Source organism: Neophocaena asiaeorientalis, unplaced genomic scaffold (genome assembly GCF_003031525.2).
Source record: "Neophocaena asiaeorientalis asiaeorientalis breed wild unplaced genomic scaffold, Neophocaena_asiaeorientalis_V1.1 scaffold487, whole genome shotgun sequence".
Taxonomy (NCBI): domain Eukaryota; kingdom Metazoa; phylum Chordata; class Mammalia; order Artiodactyla; family Phocoenidae; genus Neophocaena; species Neophocaena asiaeorientalis.
In genome coordinates, this window is record NW_020173398.1 from 1172885 (window position 1) to 1192777 (window position 19893).

General features: G+C 37.6%; 1 protein-coding gene across 2 annotated transcripts in view; it reads left to right on the plus strand.

Annotated features, from left to right (window-relative positions):
- Positions 1–19893, plus strand: part of AMN1 (antagonist of mitotic exit network 1 homolog) — a 64275-nt gene that overhangs the window by 41316 nt on the left and 3066 nt on the right. For both annotated transcript variants that reach the window (XM_024747098.1, XM_024747097.1), the window contains exons 4-6: positions 2024–2241; positions 2929–2985; positions 8061–8172. In XM_024747098.1, coding sequence (XP_024602866.1) covers positions 2024–2241; positions 2929–2985; positions 8061–8172 — 387 coding nt within the window. The remainder of the gene's footprint in view (positions 1–2023; positions 2242–2928; positions 2986–8060; positions 8173–19893) is intronic.

Below are 19893 nucleotides of genomic sequence, written 5' to 3' on the forward strand. Positions count from 1 at the left end.
AAACATGTTTAAAATAAACATGGATAGATATACCTCTATATTTTAAATATTTTACCTAGTATAGTGAAACAAGAAATGACCAGTTCATACTTTGTTAAGGCTTTCTTGTAATATTACAACAGAAAGTTAAATCATCATCAGATTAAATTTACTAGGCACTCTCCTATCAGCCTGTTCACTACATAGTTTTGTAGCCAGAGCATAAGCTGCCCCATTTTGAACAGCACAAAACTAATCATAGGGCTTCCCTGGTGGCGCAGTGGTTGAGAGTCCGCCTGCCGATGCAGGGGACACAGGTTCGTGCCCCGGTCTATCTGCTGCCATAAAACTATATTAGACAATGACTGATTGACTAGGAAAGAACTAATCCTGCTTGCTTAATTCCAGATACCAACTTCAAAGACATTGCCTGGAAGATGGCAACAATTTATACTATAAGCCAGTCAAATAGCAAAATCACCAAGCTCCCAGTTCCCTGAAAGATATAAAGGTCTAACACACACTCCTAAGTTGTTTTTACAGGAAGCATACCCCCACGAGATGAAAACTGCTGACCATCAGCGCGTAGACCCCAGACTGGTTGAAACCAGAAGATTGGTGTTGCTTGAAACTTCACCTTGATGCCAACCAATCTGAAAATTGTGTACAAACTGCTCATGTACCCTCCAGCTCCCTCCCTCACACTGCCTATAAAACCTTTGTCTCCCATCCGGCAACTTGGAGATGGTCTTAGGACAGTAGTCCACCAGCTTCCCAGGTTGCTGGCCTCCTGAATACAGCAGACTTTTCCTTTTCCACCAATACTTGTCTCTGGAGTATTGGCCTTTCGAGCAGCAAGCAACTGAACTTGGTACCGGCCTTGTCCAGTTACAGTTTTTTTTTTTTGTTTTTTTTGTTTTTTTGCGGTACGCGGGCCTCTCCAGTTACAGTTTTTTATAGCCAGACAAACTGCATTTTTCAGTGTGACTGTTACATGAATTAATGGATTTTTACCATTTTTTTTCAATAGAGGATTTTTATCTTTTTCTTCAGTATAAGAAAGAAAGAGTTATTTGGCTACCTAGGTTTCTGAAAAATCTTGTGGGTAGTTGGCTCTATTTTACAATCAGCTTGGTTAGCAAGTTAAGATATTCATAATACTGCAAAGAAGCATAAGTTTTAAAGTGTTTACACAAATATTGATTCACTAAAAAGAACTTTCATGCTGGACACTAATGAATAAAATAAGAGTTCTTTCTTAAGGTATGGAAAACAATAAAAATGACCTACACACGAATTTACCATCTTCCCTTTTGTGTATTTTGCCCATGAAAGTTCCTTTTAACAGTGCTATAATGTTTGTCCATGACTAAAGGGCCCAGGATTCCTGAAGTATGTTTCTATTTATGTGGCACATTATCACGTACCTGTCACCAGAGTGCTTTTACATCAGTTGAATTGAATTTAAGGGCTTCTGTTTTCTTGACCGTTGATAAAATGTAAGATTGGTCCAGGCTAACAAAGAAGGTGCATGTTGATAGCAAAGGGCAGAATCAAAGAGGGAAGAGAAAACACAGAGATACAGGTATGATTCCTAAGGATAAGCATGAAAACTATTACTTAAGACATTTGGGCCATTTAACTTTTGATTTCTTTTCAGAGTCCACGAGAAAATTAACTTTATTTAAAACTTTTAACAAAAAGGAGAATCATCTACTATTTAATTACCTATTTTGGTTCTGAATGACTTTTGGCTATTTCCTAAAAGCAAGTCTAATCATAAACAAAAAAGTCTTGTCATTAATTGCAGATACTCTGAAGAATATACTACAGATTATGTAGAGAATTCTTGAAACATTCCAAAAGAGTTTTAAATAATGACAACATCACTGGAAATAAAGTATATCCCCACATGCACTACTTTGAAAAAGGCTAACATGCAATTGGATGTATCAGTACTGGTGATTGATGAAATGAAAATCAGTCACATTTGTCATATATAAACATATATAGCTCATTGATACAGAATTATGTTTTCCCTCAGGAATAAAAGCTGTGGCTTCATCTTGTTCTTACCTGCACGAAGCTTCTTTGAAAAGATGCTGCAGTCTCACTGATGAAGGAGTCCTTGCTCTTGCACTCAATTGCCGGCTGCTAAAGATCATTGATTTAGGTGGCTGCTTAGGTATTACTGATGTGTCCTTACAGGCATTAGGAGAAAACTGCCCATTTTTGCAGTGTGTTGATTTTTCAGCTACTCAGGTAAATGAAATACAGACTTGAAAGGTAGAGACTGTATGTATTTGCCCAGAGTATTTCCATAACTCATCAGAACATAATTAGTTCTTTTTGTTGTTGCTAAAAATTTTTTTATTTATTTGTTTATTTATGTATTTATTTATTTTTGGTTATGTTGGGTCTTCATTGCTGCGAGCGGGCTTTCTCTAGTTGCGGAGAGTGGGGGCTACTCTTCGTTGCAGTGCACGGGCTTCTCATTGCGGTGGCTTCTCTTGTTGTGGAGCATGGGCTCTAAGGTGTGCGGGCTTCACTAGTTGTGGTGAGTGGGCTTCAGTAGTTGTGGCTCGCGGGCTCTAGAGCGCAGTCTCAGTAGTTGTGGCTCACGGGCTTAGTTGTTCCACAACATGTGGGATCTTCCCGGACCAGGGCTCGAACCCGTGTCCCCTGCATTGGCAGGCAGATTCTTAACCACCGCACCACCAGGGAAGTCCACTAAAATTGTTGGCTTCATGCTTTGATAGTTAAATAATTACAGTATAATTTGTCCCTCCCCCCCCCATTATTTTCAGTAAGGGTGGAAGGTATGTGTGGCTAAGACACCTTTGCCAAACGGGAGGAAATAAAACTATATCTAAATAATTAATAGTTTTTATAAAAGTTTGCTTCCATCCTCTCCATTTACGTGCTATGTTCCTTTTTCCCTTTGCTCAGGTATCTGACAGTGGTGTGGTTGCGCTTGTTAGTGGACCTTGTGCCAAGAAATTAGAGGTAATTTTAAATATCTGTAAAGATGATGATTATCTGAATTCACATTATCCTCAGAAATTCTTTTTTAAACCTAGAAGACAACCAGTGCCTTATTCTCAATTAGATATTAACATGGACTTTTTTTTTTTTTACCTCCACCTCTTTATTCCCAGAGTGAAGAAAAACTGGTTAAAATTAGGAGATAAAGTATACTTTATAATAAATCCCATTTTACTTCCAATAAAAGTTCTTATTCTCCAGAAATTTTAGCTTCTAATACATTTAAAGATAGTCTTATTATGGATGAAAATTTATCAATGTAAAATGACATTCTTTAGAATTTTCATGTCTGGCTGATATTTTTACCAGGACTACTTATTCTCTTGCCAGTGTATTTTTCTTGACATCATATTTTTTCTCTTGCCATCATCTTTTTCTGAATCCATGAAGGGATCCAGACTATACCACTGTGGCGTAAAAATTATTTTGATCTGAAGATGTCTGAGAAACAACAAGGGTTTAAAAAAAAAAAAAAAAGACTTTGTCTTAGACCCCACCTTCCCCCATCTGCCTAAAAGCAGACCATTCCAAAAGAATTCAACTGCCTCAAACCCCCTTTAAGGTAGGCGTCCCATACATGGGGAAGTCAGATGACAAATTGCATTAAATAAACATTGTCACAAGATTATCGTTAAGTCCCATCTATTCTCCTAAAGTTCATTTTGTCTTCCCTAAAAAGTCACCTGTTTTTCTGAGTGTCCTTTCTCCCCCTCCCCTTCCCCTATTAAGATGGTATATAAACTCTAAATTCTAGCCATTTCTTTGAGCCACTTTCTTTGTGATCTTGTGAATAAACCTCATCTTTTCTCTTGCTAATCTTACTGTCAGTTTAATTCGAAGGCTTCCAAAGACAAACATAAGAGGATAGAGAAAAGGTTTTTCCTCTCCAGAAGCCACATTGTGCAGCTGTTTGAAAAGATCTTAAATTAGTGTTCAACCTTTGTATCTAATGACTGATATGATACCTGTAACCTGTTTCTAAATATGAAGAAGACTTTTGTCCCAAGATTTTGTTTTTTTCCTTTTTCAGTTTACAGTGTTTTATTTTGTTTTTACTCATAATTAATATAGCTGTGCTTTTCAACAATAAATCACATCAAATCCTTTTTGGAAGTAAGCTGGCTATAAATGAATTATAAAAGTTAGTAATCACTATTATAATAGAATGGTGGTGCCATGTTTTTGCCAAAATATTTCTGCTTGATTTAATGCTCAAATAGTTTTTTGGTGATATTTATATATTTGCATTCTGCTTGTATTTATGTGTGTATGTGTGTATATAAAATAGCATATATATTTTTACAAATCTTTTAATTAAGAAATTCCTTTCTTTAAAATATGAAGTTCCAAATTCCAAATTGCATTCTAACTGTAAGGACAATAACTGCCATAATTTTTACTGTTTAAATACTAACATTTGTTGAGCACTTACTACATTCTAGCCTCCATGCTACTGCCTTATATTCATTAGGTTATTCAATTTTTACATTATCCTATAATCACCATCATTTTTTTTAACATCTTTATTGGAGTATAGTTGCTTTACAGTGGTGTGTTAGTCACCATCATTTTTAACAAAGTTCTCAAACAGTTAACCTAGTTTATCACTTCCTAATAAAACCACCAGGAAATTAGTTGTTATGCAGTGGTAGGAAATATACCTACATATTTACTTCAGCTTTATAAAATTAGGAGCACCAACCTAAGCAGACTTAGGAAAAAATCCAGTAACCAATGTGTTGGTCATTGTAGTGTCATTGAATTTTTCACTTTTTCAGTTTTCCAAAGCTTATTTCTGTTAAGTGCCAAAACATTTTAATGGAAATCTTTCTGAAATTTGTTAGAACTTAATTCCTTCCTTAAAGGAATATATTTTAACCTTTGGCTCATAGCATCTTTCTGACCACAATTTCAGACTGAAACTGAAATACAGGTATCTTCATCTTTTTAACTGATTCTTCTCTTTTGGGTAACATGTATGCCTGCTATTTATTAGATACCCTGTTTTAATCTGTTGCTTTTAATTTGTTCAATTCTGGAAAATTAAATTACCAATGTTGCTAAATAGTTTATAATTTGAAAACAAATTTGATTAAAAGTCTAAGGACCTCTCTTAAAGATTGACATTTAGTACAAACGTATGCTACAGCGTTTGTTGAATGTCAGGATTGCCTCTGAAATCTCTGTTGATCTGAGTTCTCAGTGAGCATGGACCATTTTGTTCATCACTTTGTTGTCATTTTATCCCCAGGTTTGACTGCAGTTCCAGACATATGGTAGCACCTAATAAATGTTATCATATTCTTAACTTCATATTACAGTCATTTTATAGTTTTCTGTAGTCTTCATGACTAAAAGTTTAATTTGCTGTATAAAATTATTCATTTATTAAACAAATATTTATTGAGTATCTGCTGTGTTCTAGGCACTGGCATATCAGAGAATAAAATCTGTCCATGTTATGTATCACTTTCCTTTAATCATTTTTCTAATGTTGGTAATTCAGATTATTTACAGCTTTTAGCTACTGGAAATATTCATATGTTGGGACATATCACTTTTTTCTTCCATTGCTATAATGAACTCTCCATAATGAAACAAGTGGATCAATAGGTATGAATCCTTTTTTTAATGGTCCCAAATTCAGATTGCTGAATTGTTTCACATAAAGGTTACGTTGTGAATTCACAGTTTTTGCTAGGACCCCAATTTGCCAGAGTTGAATCTTTTCTTTTTTTTAATGCCTTAATGTATTTTAAATGAAACCTGACTTGAACACTGTTCCTTCCATCTCTTGTTCTCAGTTGTATTTCATTGTCTGTAGCCTTTGCCAATTCATATCATAGGATGCCTTTGCCAATGTATAATATACAATGCTTTCTGCCTCAATTTTTATGAGTTTTCAATATATTCAAGTTTCCTTTATTTCTAAGATATGATTAATTATAATATGTACATCAACATAGTATTTCTTTTCTCCTGAAAAGCTGATATTACCATAAGTATGCATATCAATTACCACATGAATCTTATTTCCAGAATTGTTAAATTTTTTTAATATGGGCAAATATACATAAAAATTGCTATTTTAACCATTTTTAGTGTACAGTTCAGTAGAATTAAGTACATTCACATCATTGTGCAGCCATCACCATTAACTATCTCCAGAACTTTTTCATCATCCCAAATTGAAACTCTACCCTTTAAACAATAACTCCCCATTATCTTCTCCCCCAGCCTCTGGCAACCTCTATTCTATCTTCTGTCTTTATGAATTTGCCCATTATAATCACATTTTTTTTTTTAACCCATTCATCCATTGATATGTTTCCACCTTTTGGCCATTGTGAATACTGCTGCTATGAACATAGGTGTACAGATATCTGTTTGGGTCCCTGCTTTCAATTCTTTTGGGTATATCCCTAGAAGTGAAATAGCTAGATCATATGCTAATTCTATGTATAATTGTTTGAGAAACTGCCATACGGTTTCCATAGCAACTGTATCCTTTTACATTCTCACCAGCAATGCAAAAGGGTTCTGAATTAGAACAGTAAACAAAAGATATATAATGTTTCAAATATATGAAAAAGTATAGAAAGTAATATAACAGACCTGTGGACCAACCATTTGAATTTTAACATTTTCTGCATTTGTTCCAGTTCTTTTTTAAAAAATTATTATATGTTACATCTAAAGCTCCCTCCCCTTATTTATTCCCCCTTTCTTCCTTCAGAGGTAACCACTCTTCTGTGTATCTTTCCTTCCATATTTGGATGCATCATCTCTCTCTCTATGCATATGTGTGTGTATGTGTATATATATCCATAAATAAGATATTGTATTGTTTTATATGTTTTTAAATAATACATAATAGTTTCATAGTGTGTGTGTTGTTTTACAGTTTGCTTTTTTATTCAAAATTATGTTTTAAAATTTTTTCAAGCTTTATTGAGGTTTAAGTTACATGCAATAAAACTCACCTATTTTAAGTGTACAGTGTGATGAATTTTGGTAATTGTTATACAGCCTTGTAACCACGACCACAGTTAAGTATAGAATATTTCCATCACCCTAAGAGGTTATCTCCCATCCCTTTGCAGTCAGTGCCCTGCTGTGGCCCTCTCCCAAGCAACCACTGATTTTGTCAGTATAGTTTTGCCTTTTCTATACTTTTATATGAATGGAATCATGCAGTAAATTGTCTTTTGGTTTTTTACTTTTTTCTTTTACTTCTTTCACTTGGCATAATGTTTTTGAGATTCACCCATGTTGTTGCACGTGTTAATATTTCATTCCTTTTTTTTCTGAGTAGTATTCCATAGTCTGGAATATGACACAGTTTGTTCATACATTCACCATTTGATGGACATCCAGGTTGTTCCAATTTTGGACTATTATAAATACTGCTATGGACATTTGCATACAAGTCTTTGTGTAGACATATGGTTTCATTTTGAGGGGGTAAATACCTAGAATGAAATTGCTGGGTCATATAGTTGAGTACATGTTTAGCTTTATAAGATACTACCATAGTGTTTTCTAAATTGTCTGAACTAACATTATGTTTAAGATTTATGTCTATTAATACAAATAGATATTTTTCATTGTAACTGTTTTATCTTATTACAATATATTAATGAACCACCATTTATTTACCAAGTCTCCACTTCTTTACTATTACAGATAATATTGCAATTGGCATATTTATAAGTTGTTTCCTTACGCACATGTACAAGAGTTTCTCTCTATATAGTGGACACCTGCAGTTGGAATTGCTGGGTTCTGGGGCATACTTACTGTCAGTTTTAATAGATACTGCCAAATTGCCTTATAAAGTGGTTGGGCATTTAACTCTTAAAGGTGCTATACCTTCCAAATTACTACAGAATTTCACTGGTCCTTTCTATAGCGTTTTTCTTGCAAGTTGATATTTGGGTTTTTTGTTATCAGAGTACAGTATTTCCCAAGCTTTTTCACACTGTTATTATTGTCCTATTTTTTCTTTTGATTATACTTTCTTTATTTTTAAATAGGAGATTCATATGGGATATTGTGTGAATCTGACTGATGAGGCTGTAGAAGCTGTCCTTACTTGCTGTCCTCAGATATGTATATTACTCTTCCATGGATGCCCCCTGGTAACAGGTTAGTATGAGGCTGCTTGGGTTCAAATCTTGGTTTCACCTTTTAATAACTGTGTGACCTTGAGTAAATTACTTAACCCATTCCATTATTCAGTTTCCTCACATTAAGTGGGTATAATGACAGTATCTACCTCATAAACTTGGTCATGATGGTTATCTGATAACACTTCATATGGTGCCTAGCACATAGTGAGGGCTCAGTAAATGTTAAGTCATGATGATGATGGCAATGTGGTGATGGCAAATGCTCAGTAAATGTTAACTGCCTTGAGGAGGACGATGGTGGCAGTGGTAGTGGTCATGATATTAAACATTATGCTTTATGAAGTCAAGTTTATAATATTACATCTTTCAAATATGCTAAATGACCTGCTTTTTTTTCCCCTAATTTATTTTATTTATTTATTTTTGTCTGTGTTGGGTCTTTGTTGATGTGCATGGGCTTTCTTTAGTTGTGGCGAGTGGGGGCTACTCTTGATTGCGGTGTGTGGGCTTCTCATTGTGGTGACTTCTCTTGTTGTGGAGCACGGGCTCTAGGCACGTGGGCTTCATTAGTTGTGGCATGCAGGCTCAGTAGTTGTGGCTCGTGGGCTCTAGAGCACAGGCTCAGTAGTTGTGGTGCATGGGCATAGTTGCTCCGCGGCATGTGGGATCTTCCTGGACCAGGGCTCAAACCCGTGTCCCCTGCATTGGCAGGTGGATTCTTAACCACTGTGCCACCCGGGAAGCCCCATAAATGACCTGTTAACTGTAATCTTATCAAGCTGTAGCCATTGAGATTCAGAATCATTTGGCTAATGTGGTACTTCACTAAAGTAGTCACAGCCCTTTTGGCTTGTATAAGAGCCATAATATGCCTTTCACATCACCCCTACAGTGGGTCCCATACCACAATATAACCAGGATCTTACGTGCGAGTCAATACTTATGCCCAGCCCTTCCAGCTCTTTTTCCTAATTACAGTCTAATAGTTACTATCCTAGAAGTCCTTTTTGTTTGTTTTTGTTTTTATTTTGCTGTACGGGCCTCTCACTGTTGTGGCCTCTCCCATTGTGGAGCACAGGCTCCGGATGCGCAGGCTCAGCGGCTATGGCTCGCGGGCCCAGCCACTCCGCGGCACGTGGGATCTTCCCAGACCGGGGCACGAACCCGTGTCCCCTGCATTGGCAGGGGGACTGTCAACCACTGCACCACTAGGGAAGCCCTAGAAGTACTTTTGACATCTTCTGGTTTTTCTTGTGTTTGGACTGCCAATCTAAACTAAGCCTGTAATGGGTTGTATTTGGTTATCAGTGACATCTATAATGAAGACTAAATCTTATTTTAGGCAGACATCTCTCAACACTAAAGCCAAAAGTGATGTTAGAAACTGTTACCAGTGGGTACCTCTAGGGAAGGTTGTGGAGAAACAAGACTAGGAAAAAGCTTTCACCATATACCCGTTTGTCCTTTTGAATTTTGTATCATGTGAATTATTTTACCTATTAAAAATTAGTAATCATAATTTTAAGAAAATAATTTAGAACCAGAAAAATTCATGTGACTGAGTACGGGGAATTGGTACATGTGAACACTATTCTGGGGGTTATGAGAAGGCAGGCAGAGGCTCTCTGGTCATCAAACAAGGCAGAAAATTATATTCTAACAAGTAGGCTATTATTGTAAAGTGGAGGAGACCCCACAGTATGTGAAATGTAGTAACAGCAATTTTGGATAATAGGTCTTTTCAGAATACCAACTAAAAGTATGTAAATCTACTCACTGAGCTATATGTACATTTAATCAATACATTGAACAAGAGAGTGGTACTCACAAAGTGACTCCATTTTCCTCACACTATATTAATTACAGGTTTAATCTAAAGGGCCTAATATTTCCCAAAGCCAAATGAAAATCTCCGACATGTGCCACTGACTTTTCTTATCATTCTCAGATAGTTAAAAGTCTTGTCATTTCATATCACTGAAACCCTCTCATTTCAGCAATTAAAACGTCTTAGACCCACGTAATACTCCTAACAAGTTCAAATTAAAGCTTTTTGCTCCTCCAGTCAGCTCCAGTTTGCTGTAGGTGGAAACGCTGCTGTGGGTAAGGGGACGTTGTTACTCTGTTTTACCACCTCGCGCTTCTCTTCTTCCTTTCCCAGCTTGCCCACCATGGTTTCTGACCCCACCAATGTCAGTACAGGGTGGGACTGCAGTGAGCAGAAGGGAAGGGTCGGGAAAGGAAAGTCTAACTTGACTACCACGGCTGTGATCTAGCAGCAGCACTGAGGGCCTGTGGGGAGCTCATCCTGATCCATGCTCTCTCAAAAGTGGGGCACTTCTGATCTTTTTCAGGGTCCACTTTCCGCCACTCCCCTCATCACTGCATATATCTCCTACATCTACAGTTCTCTTGATTCAAGCAAATGTGTCTCTTCTGGCTAGTAGCTAGCATTTTCTTCCTCTGCACCCAGGCAGCTGGTGGTACACCTTCAGTCTCTTTCTGTTGAGGTTTCCTAGACCATCCAAGTTGCTTTCATGAGCAAACTACAAGGCAACCCATGCCAGCCCGCATCTGTCCATAGGAAACACAATACTTTAGACAGTAAGAGTGCAGGTTATTTCCCCAACTTCAGTCCTCTCTTTAGCCACATGGACTCTTACCATAGCCTTTTGCTTTTTAGTTTTCTCAGGTCTGATATTAGTGTAATGTGTCTCCCAGGCTCCAAGGGACAAATCAGATTCTCCAACTGATCTCCTTAGAGCCCCCTCTCACTAGGCTTGAAGGCAAGAGCAAGCACCTGCAACCCTCTTTCGACAACTCAAATCATAACTGTCTTCAAAAAAATACTTTCTTCAATTTCCAGTTTTCCGTCGCTTCCCACTTTAACACTTTTATCTTTGAATGGATGAGGCACCACGGATTTCAAAATGAGTTTTCAGCCAAGCATTTGCAAATCATGTACAAGTCTGGTATCTCATTTTAGAATGAGAGAGTAGCTGGTACCTCTAGTCCTGGAACCTTAGCTGAAATAATGTTTTAATGTTCTGTTATATTTGTCTCAGGATAACTTGGCTACATAACATGTTATAAACTCAGCCTTTGCTAATTTTATCTTGATTATCTTTCTGGCTACAATTTGGAAATAGTTCATTGGCATTTTCCCTCTACTTTTAATAGAAGTGAGGACAAACTATACACACAGTCAACCAGAAAAACTTATCCTTAGGCAAACTGCTTAAAACAATCATCAAAGACCCTATAGGTAGTGAAATCTTTAGAAGGTACAACCAAAAACTTAAAATTTGAGTACAACAAGGCCAATAATAAAATGCTTAAAGGTGCCTGTATCAGTATAGAAATGACTAACAAATATGAATTTTGAAGTCTGGAAAATATGTTGCAGTCATTAGTCAGATTTTTAAAGCAGAAGGCTTTTGAGATAAATTATATAATTACTGAGATCACTGGAAACCAAAGATGTATTATCAGTTGGTGAATTCAAGAGAAATGCCTACCTGGTATGATTATAGATACTAGGAAAACTTAATCCCACTAAATCTTTCCACATCCACATAATGGCTCAGAATACTGAATTTACCAACTATCTTGCTGCTGAGCAACAGCTACATAACCCCCCCCTCCTCAGCTCAGTCTTCTGGGAATTCCCTTACCTTACTCCCTTTCTGAGTAAGTGGAAGTTCTGTTGTGAGGGACTCCCCTTCCATGCAAACCTATCAAAGTGCTGCCCAATTAAAGCTCGTTGTGTGCTACTGCCACCTTGTGGTCGTATCTTTTTCCTTGATCTGCCCCACAATCCCTTGATCTCAGTAATTACAGTTATATGGTATGGTGTTCTAGAAGACATCAAGGGATAAAGCATAAAACAAAATATGTTTATATGTCCAAATGTTTGGGAAATGCAACATACCACTATAATGAATATTAATTTCTCAAAGGCTCTGAGAAATACTATTGCTAAGAAACTTAACTTTTTTTATCTAAGTGCCAGGGAGTTAGACGTTTTCCTCTACCCTTTTAGGTTCTTCCGGCTGGTCTAAGAATTAAATTGATAGGAGGCGGATTAAGAGGCGAAAATCAAACAAAAGTTTAATAACATGTATACATGGAAGAGACCCAGGAGAACTGAGTAACTCACCAAAATGGCTGAAACCCTCGCCTTAAACAACATTTTCAGCAGCTAAAGAGGGTGTTGGGGGTAGAGGTTTGGGAATTCAAAAGGGAGGAAGGCAATTCACATGAAAGATGAAAAAGCAAATGTTTGGTAAACAAATATTTGTTGGGCCATGCAGCGCAGTTGCGCCATAAAGGTACTCTCATCTCTAGGCCCTGCTGAGTTTCCACCACCACACCTAGCCCATATTCTTGCAGACAACCTCTGGCGATAACTTGATCTATACTTCTTTTAGGCAGTAAGGAGGAAGGTCAAAATTTCTTCTTGAGTCTTTTGGTGCTTGATTGTTATCAGCTTGAAATAATCCTCATGCCACAGAGACATTTTGGGGTGGCACGTTTTGCTCCCCCACCCAAGCATTTCCCACATATTTTTTAACACAGAATAATTCATGTATTATTATTTTGATCCCTCCTTTCACAGAAGAGGAAAGTGAGAAACTGAAATGGTATTTGTCCATTGTGACATAGTTTTTAATAACACTGCTAAAATTAAACAAAAATCTCAAGATAAAGTGAAATGAGCACCAATCCCTAGTCTCCTACCATCTCTCCAAAACACTGAATAACTTAACTTCTGTGGACCTCAACTTTTCCTTACATATAAATGTCAGTCATAAAATTGGGTGATCTGATAATAATATAAGGGTTCACATACAGTGGCTTTTACCGATAAAGGTTCTTAAAGAGAAAAAAAGCTGAAGTTTTTCAACTACCCAGATCATCTCTACTCTTCCCGCTTTCCCGTCAGCACCTACCATTGTATATTTTTGCTACCATCATTGAATGAAAATAAAGTGGGCTAATATATTCACCATATATATATATATATGTTTTTTTGTTTGTTTTTTGCGGTACGCGGGCCTCTCACTGTTGTGGCCTCTCCTGTTGCGGAGCACAGGCTCAGGACGTGCAGGCTCAGCGGCCATGGCTCACGGGCCTAACCGCTCTGCGGCATGTGGGATCTTCCCGGACCAGGGCACGAACCCGTGTCCCCTGCATCGGCAGGCGGACTCTCAACCACTGCACCACCAGGGAAGCCTTCACCTTATATTTATTTGTTAATTTCTCTTTTTTCCAGAAAAGACAAATGCTTTTTTTTGCCTGATAAATAAATGTTCTTTCTTCTTTCATGACACCTTATATGTTTCCTCTTACGTATTCATGTGATTGCTCACATCTGACTAGATAAGACAATAATGATACATATTCTATAAAAAGAATGTATGTATATCATATGTTTGTGCAATTCTAGTGTTATATTATCCTCAAAGCAACCTGACCCCCAAATTGGCAGTGTCAACTGTAGTTACTCATCAGATTCCCTGAATTAATAGGTTTATCTTCTCCACTGTAAGTTTTTATAAAATTTCTTAACATTACAATCAGACTATAAGCAAAACTCCACATTATAAATTAAGTCTTGAAACTGTTAGAAGCACTCTGATTTTATTTCTGCAGAAGAGACCAAAAACCTAAGCTGCTATTTAAAATACTGTAGATCACAGACATTATGGAAATAGAAAATAATTTTTAAATGTATTAAATTATTTTAATTTAAATTATGTCTGCAATGATTTTCAGTAATTTCAACTCACACAGTTTTATTAATCTCCTACAATGGACATGCATTTCAGTTTCTATCATTATCTAGACGCGTTTCACAGTAATCACAGGCATCTAAGTTTAGGTTTTAGAAGGGCAATAAAGCAATTAGCACTAGAGTCCTTATGTTTACATTGAAAGGCAGGAAAACCCAACAGGAAATCTGCCACTTTGATTTAATCGACTCAAATTTTAGTGATATCAGAGGATTTGTTTGATTCAAGGATCAGCTTGATTACTTTACAAGCAAGTTCTTTACTTAGATTCCTGGATAATAAATATATCAAGATTTACCACAAAGAGACAAGTGGTTTGCTTCAGAGTTTCCCTGTAATTAAAGCTGATTCCTTGCTTCAAGGACAACTACTTTTTAAATTTCATATATTTTATTTTCTAAATCCTATATTATTCTCTTTCCTTATCATTATTTATTCATACATTACTAATCCAGAATTACGAAACTTCTTTATGCCATACACTGTAGTGACGCATTAGAACCTTGATCATTGTTTGTAAAAATGTGTCCAGCCTCACTTTTTTCACTGTGTATTCTATAAAAATGTCTAAATTACATTTTCCTTGATCATTTGAAAAACTTAGTTTGTTAACTTATATTTCCCATAGTTTCTTCTTTTTCTTGGGGCTCCATAACCTCCCGTAATGAACCTCTTTCAAAAAGTGGTCTCCAACTACATTAGTCAGATTTTTAGAAAGATGGTAAAAGGTTCCTTAGAAGTCATCTACACAACTCCCTTGTTTTAAAAGTAAGGGAACAGAGATACAATGAATTTAGGTGGCTTGCCCCAAATCTTAGAAATAGTTAATAGTAGAACTGGAAGTAAAAACCTAAATCACCTAATCCACAGTTTCTACTTCTTTCCCCAGTAGAGCAATTTCCTAAGCCTTTGGTGTCAAGTGGTTTCACTATTAGTAGAAAAGGGAAGGAAGTAGGAGAGTGACATCAAGCATCAGTAGTGTGATTGGTATAAACGACCTTTAGAGTCTTTTTCAGTCCTGAGAGTCTGTGTTTTGGTGAGTGGCAGAATAAGCCACCCCAAAATATGCCTCTTTAGCATAAGGATTATTTTAAGCTAATTTTTCACAGACACTGGAGGAGCTCTGAAAGCAGTAGAAGTTACCCTTTTGTAAGGAAAATATACATTTATAAAGGAAATCTCCATTTGTAAAGTGTCTCCCTCTCTGTACTAAGAAGGGAAGGGTGACTCTAAATCAGAATCAGATTCAGTGGAGAAGGCACTGACTTAAATCTGTATAGTGAATCTTACTGTTACCAAACCAAAATCAGGTCTCCTTGCTCCATGTGCAGCAAAGCCAATCTACTGACACCGGGTTGTGGTGCAGGGTGCAAGCAAGGAGAAAGGACAGCTGATGCTCAAAAGACTGGAACTCCCTGATGGCTTTCAGTCAAGAGTTTTGAAGGCAACTTTAGGGATAAGGGTCACAGGGTGTGCGATCAGCTCGTGGACATTTTTCTGATTGGCTGGTGGTGAAATAACAGGGTGAAGTTCTGGGAATCTTAATCATCAATCTCCTGGTTCCAGTCAGTCTGGGGTCTGTGTGCTGGTGGTCAGCATGTAGTCAACATCCTTCACCTGGTTGGGGGGGTGGGTCCTAGTTTCTGCAGAACAACTCAGATATGTCAGATTGTTATCTCTATCCCTTCAGGAGGAACTAGGAGTCCTGTGACTCCATTGTTCTAGCTATTATTACTTTTCTTGTTTGCCTGCTTTCTTTGTTTCTCCATTTTCTACTTCTCTAATCATTAACTGTTTGAGTCTGCTCTTTGGAACTTGGGGAAGGCCTAGGAGACAAAAGCTTTTTCTGCAAACAGGAAGTGGGAGACATGGAGGGGCTTGTACCCAGGAGGGCCCAGCAGGGTCCTGCCTGGTTTCATTACCCTTGTTTACTATGCTTTTCCTGGTAACTTCCCATAACCGGTCTCCCCACAACACCAAAATCTTTCTTTTGTCTTTAGCTGAAGATGGTATTTAAGGTGGTGGCTTGGGCCCTCTCAGGGAGTTTACTCATTTTTCCTGGGTATCTCCCATGTATACATGAAGTATACTTGTTGATAAACTTCTGTTTGTTTTTCTCTTGTCTGTCTTTGGTCACAGGGGATCTCAGCCAAGAACTCAGAAGGGTAAAGAGAAAATTATTTTTCCTCCTCCACAATTTCTACAGAGTATTCTGGCAAGAGATATGAAATACTCAGAGACCCCACAGTTTCTCCCTATAGCGTAATAAACTTACAGGCATCGAATATTCCTACTATTGACTCACTGCTCTAAATACTGTATACTTTTATGGGGAAAAGAAAAGCTGCCTGAGGAGACTTTGAGTAATGTAATACTGCCCTCTAGCATCCAGTTTTTAAAATTACATAAAAATATACTGTATGCTCACAACTAGAGGGAAAAGTGTTTTTCTATTTATGTACAATAATAAATTCCTACAGAAGAGTGACAAATATAGTCAGAAAACAAATATTTACATATAATATTTGATAATATATTCATAACTAGTAAAAATGCCAAAATAGTCTTAGAAACACCAGCTAAAGTGAAATTGGGAAGTACACGTTTCCAATTTTGTTCTTTTTCAAAACTGTGTTGGCTCTTCTGGGTCCCTTGAATTCCTATGTAAATGTTAGAATCATTTTGTCAATTTCTTTTTAAAAAGTTTGCTGGAATTTTGCTAGGGATTGCATTGAATCTAGTCAGTTTGGGGAGTACTGCCATCTTAATACTAAGTCTTCTAATCTATGAACATGGACATCTTTCCATTTATTAGATCTTCTTTGATTTCTTTCAACAATGTTTTGTAGTTTTCAGAGTATAAGTTTTTCATTTCTTTTGTTAAACGTATTCCTAAGTATTTTATTTTATTTTATTTTATTTTTCGGTACACGGGCCTCCCACTGTTGTGGCCTCTCCCGTTGCGGAGCACAGGCTCCGGACACGCAGGCTCAGCGGCCGCGGCTCACGGGCCCAGCCACTCCGCTGCATGTGGGATCTTCCCGGGCCAGGGCACGAACCCGTGTCCAGGCGGACTCTCAACCACTGCGCCACCAGGGAAGCCCTATTTTATTCTTTTTGATGGTAATGTAGATGAAATTATTTTCTTAATTTCATTTTGTAACGGAACCCAGGTTTGGCTGCTTGCCACTAATATGCCAATAATTCAAGAGGCAAGTGTCAGTAGAAAAGAAAGGTGCTTTGGGACTTCCCTGGTGGCGCAGTGGATCCGCGAGCCACAACTGCTGAAGCCCATGCACCTAGAGCCTGTGCTCTGCAACAAAGAGAAGCCACCTCTATGAAAAGCCCGCACACCACAAGGAAGAGTAGCCCCCCCTCACCGCAACTAGAGAAAGCCCGCCTGCAGCAACAAAGACCCAACACAGCCAAAAATAAATAAATAATAGAAAAAATAAAAAGATATCACCATTAAGAAAAGAAAAAAAAAGGTGCTTTAATCAGAAAAGACAGGGTGATTCCCTGGTGGTCCTGTGGTTAGGACTCTGTGCTTTCACTGCCAAGGATCCGGGTTCAATCTCTGCTCGGGGAACTAAGATCCTGCAAGCCACACAATGTGACCAAAAATAAGAAGAAGAAAGAAAAAGAAAAGATAGCAATCTGGGGAGATGGTAAACTCATGTCCAGAGACCAACTCCAAAGATTCTGCTCAGCCATGAGTTTTTAAATGGAAAAATGGAGGAAAGAATCTCATTGAATCATTGAGGCATGAGGTTGGGTTTTGCATCATTCTCCATTGAGTGCAGACTGGCTGACTCTTTCTTCAGAGAGAAGAAAACCTTGCCTGCATGGTCTGCCTGTAGGATTGCTAAGGGAGCTGTTGGGGGTAGAAAGCAAGTCACTTTTTTAACTGCTTAATTCTTCATACTTACGTCTTTTTATCTAGGAAAAGAATCAACAGGTTAGACAAGGCATGATGTGCGTTCAGGAGAGCATATGTCAGGAGTTAGTTTCAATTGCTTAGTGATCTCATTCCTATAATTAGGTTCTTTTAAGGTTAGAGGGGAACCCAAATGGGCAAACAGGAAAAGGACAAAGAGCTGCTTTTAATTTTTGGATTGTTCATTGTGTAAAAATAAATTGATTTTTGTATATTGATCTTGTGCCCTGCAACCTTGCTGAACTCATTTATTAGTTCTAATTTTTAGTGGATTCCTTAGTACCATATTACCTAACTACAAATAAAGAGTTTTACTTTTTCCTTTCCAACATGAATGCCTTTTCTTTTTCTTCCCTAATTTCCATGGCTAGAACCTCCAGTGCAGTGTTGCATAAAAGTGGCAAAAGGAGAAATCCTTATCTTTTTTTTTTTTTTTTTTTTTTGGAAATTTTTTGGCGGTACACGGGCCTCTCACTGTTGTGGCCTCTTCCGTTGCGGAACACAGGCTCCAGACGCGCAGGCTCAGCGGCCATGGCTCACGGGCCCAGCCGCTCTGCGGCATGTGGGATCTTCCCGGACCGGGGCACGAACCCGTGTCCCCTGCATCGGCAGGCGGACTCTCAAGCACTGCACCACCAGGGAAGCCCCAGGGAAATCCTTATCTTTGTTCCTGATCTTAGGGGGAAATTATTTAGTCTCTCACCATTAAGGATGATGTTAGTGGTGGGTTTTTCATAGATGCCCTTTATCAGGTTGAGGAAGTTCCTTTCTGTTTCTGGTTTGTTGAATGTTTTTTATCATGAATGTTGGATTTTATAAAATGCCTTTTCTGTGTCTATTGAAATGATCATGTCGTTTTTGTCCTTTATTCTATTAATATGGGTGCCATAGGCAGAAATATGCCCCCACCCAAAGATGTCCATGTTCTAATGCTCAGAACCTACAAGTATATTGACCTTAAAATAGGGAGATTATCCTGGATTACCCAGGTGGGCCCAATGTAATCATAAGGGTCTTTAAAAGTAGAAGAGGGAGACAGAAGGAGAACCATAGAGATGGCAGCATAAGAAAGACTTTGTCCAATGTTGCTCACTTTGAATATGGAGGAATTCAAGGAATGTGGCGGCCTTTAGAAACTGGAAGAGTCAGGGAGGTGGATTCTCCCCTAGAGCCTCCAAAAAGAACGCTAAGCTCCTAATACCTGCTTTTAGCCCAGGAAGGCCCATTTTGAAATTCTGACCTTCAAAACTGTACAATAATAAATTTGTGTTGTTTTAAGCCATTAAGGTTGTGGTTATTTGTTACAGCAGCAAGAGGAAACTAATACAGTGTACTACATTAATTGATTTCCAGATGTTAAACTAACCTTGCATTCCTGGGGTAAATTCCAGTTGATCATGGCATGTAACCCTTTCTGTGTTGCTAGATTTGGTTCGCTTGTGTTTTATTGAGGATTTCTGAGTACATGTTCATAAGAAATATTGGTCTGTTGTTTTTTGTGTATGTGATGTTTTTGTCTGGCTTTGGTGTCAAGGTAATACTGACCTCATAGAGTAAGTTGGAAAGTGTTCCTCCCTTTTCTATTAGTATAACCACTACAGCTTTGTTACAGTTGCTGTCTGCATGATATATCTTTCTCCATCCTTTTACTTTCAACCTATTTGAAACCTGTCCTTAATCTAGATCTCCTGTAATAACAGACTTCCTCTATAATAACTGATATTTTTTATGACAATGAAAATTGCGCATTTGTTATATTTTTAGCTGCTTTTAAAAAAATTAGCTGCTGAAGTAAACCTTTGTTTTCACAACTATAACTTCTTGTTTCCAAACACTCTCTAGTTCTCTTTCTTGCACTAAATCTTTAATGTTTTGGCTTATTTTTGTTTTACTTAAAATAAAACTTAGTAACCATGTGTTGGGCCTGCTTTTTTTCCTAGTGGTCTACAAAATCTTTAAGTCTGAGAACGACTAAACTAGAAATTTCCCAAGACTAGGTTCACAC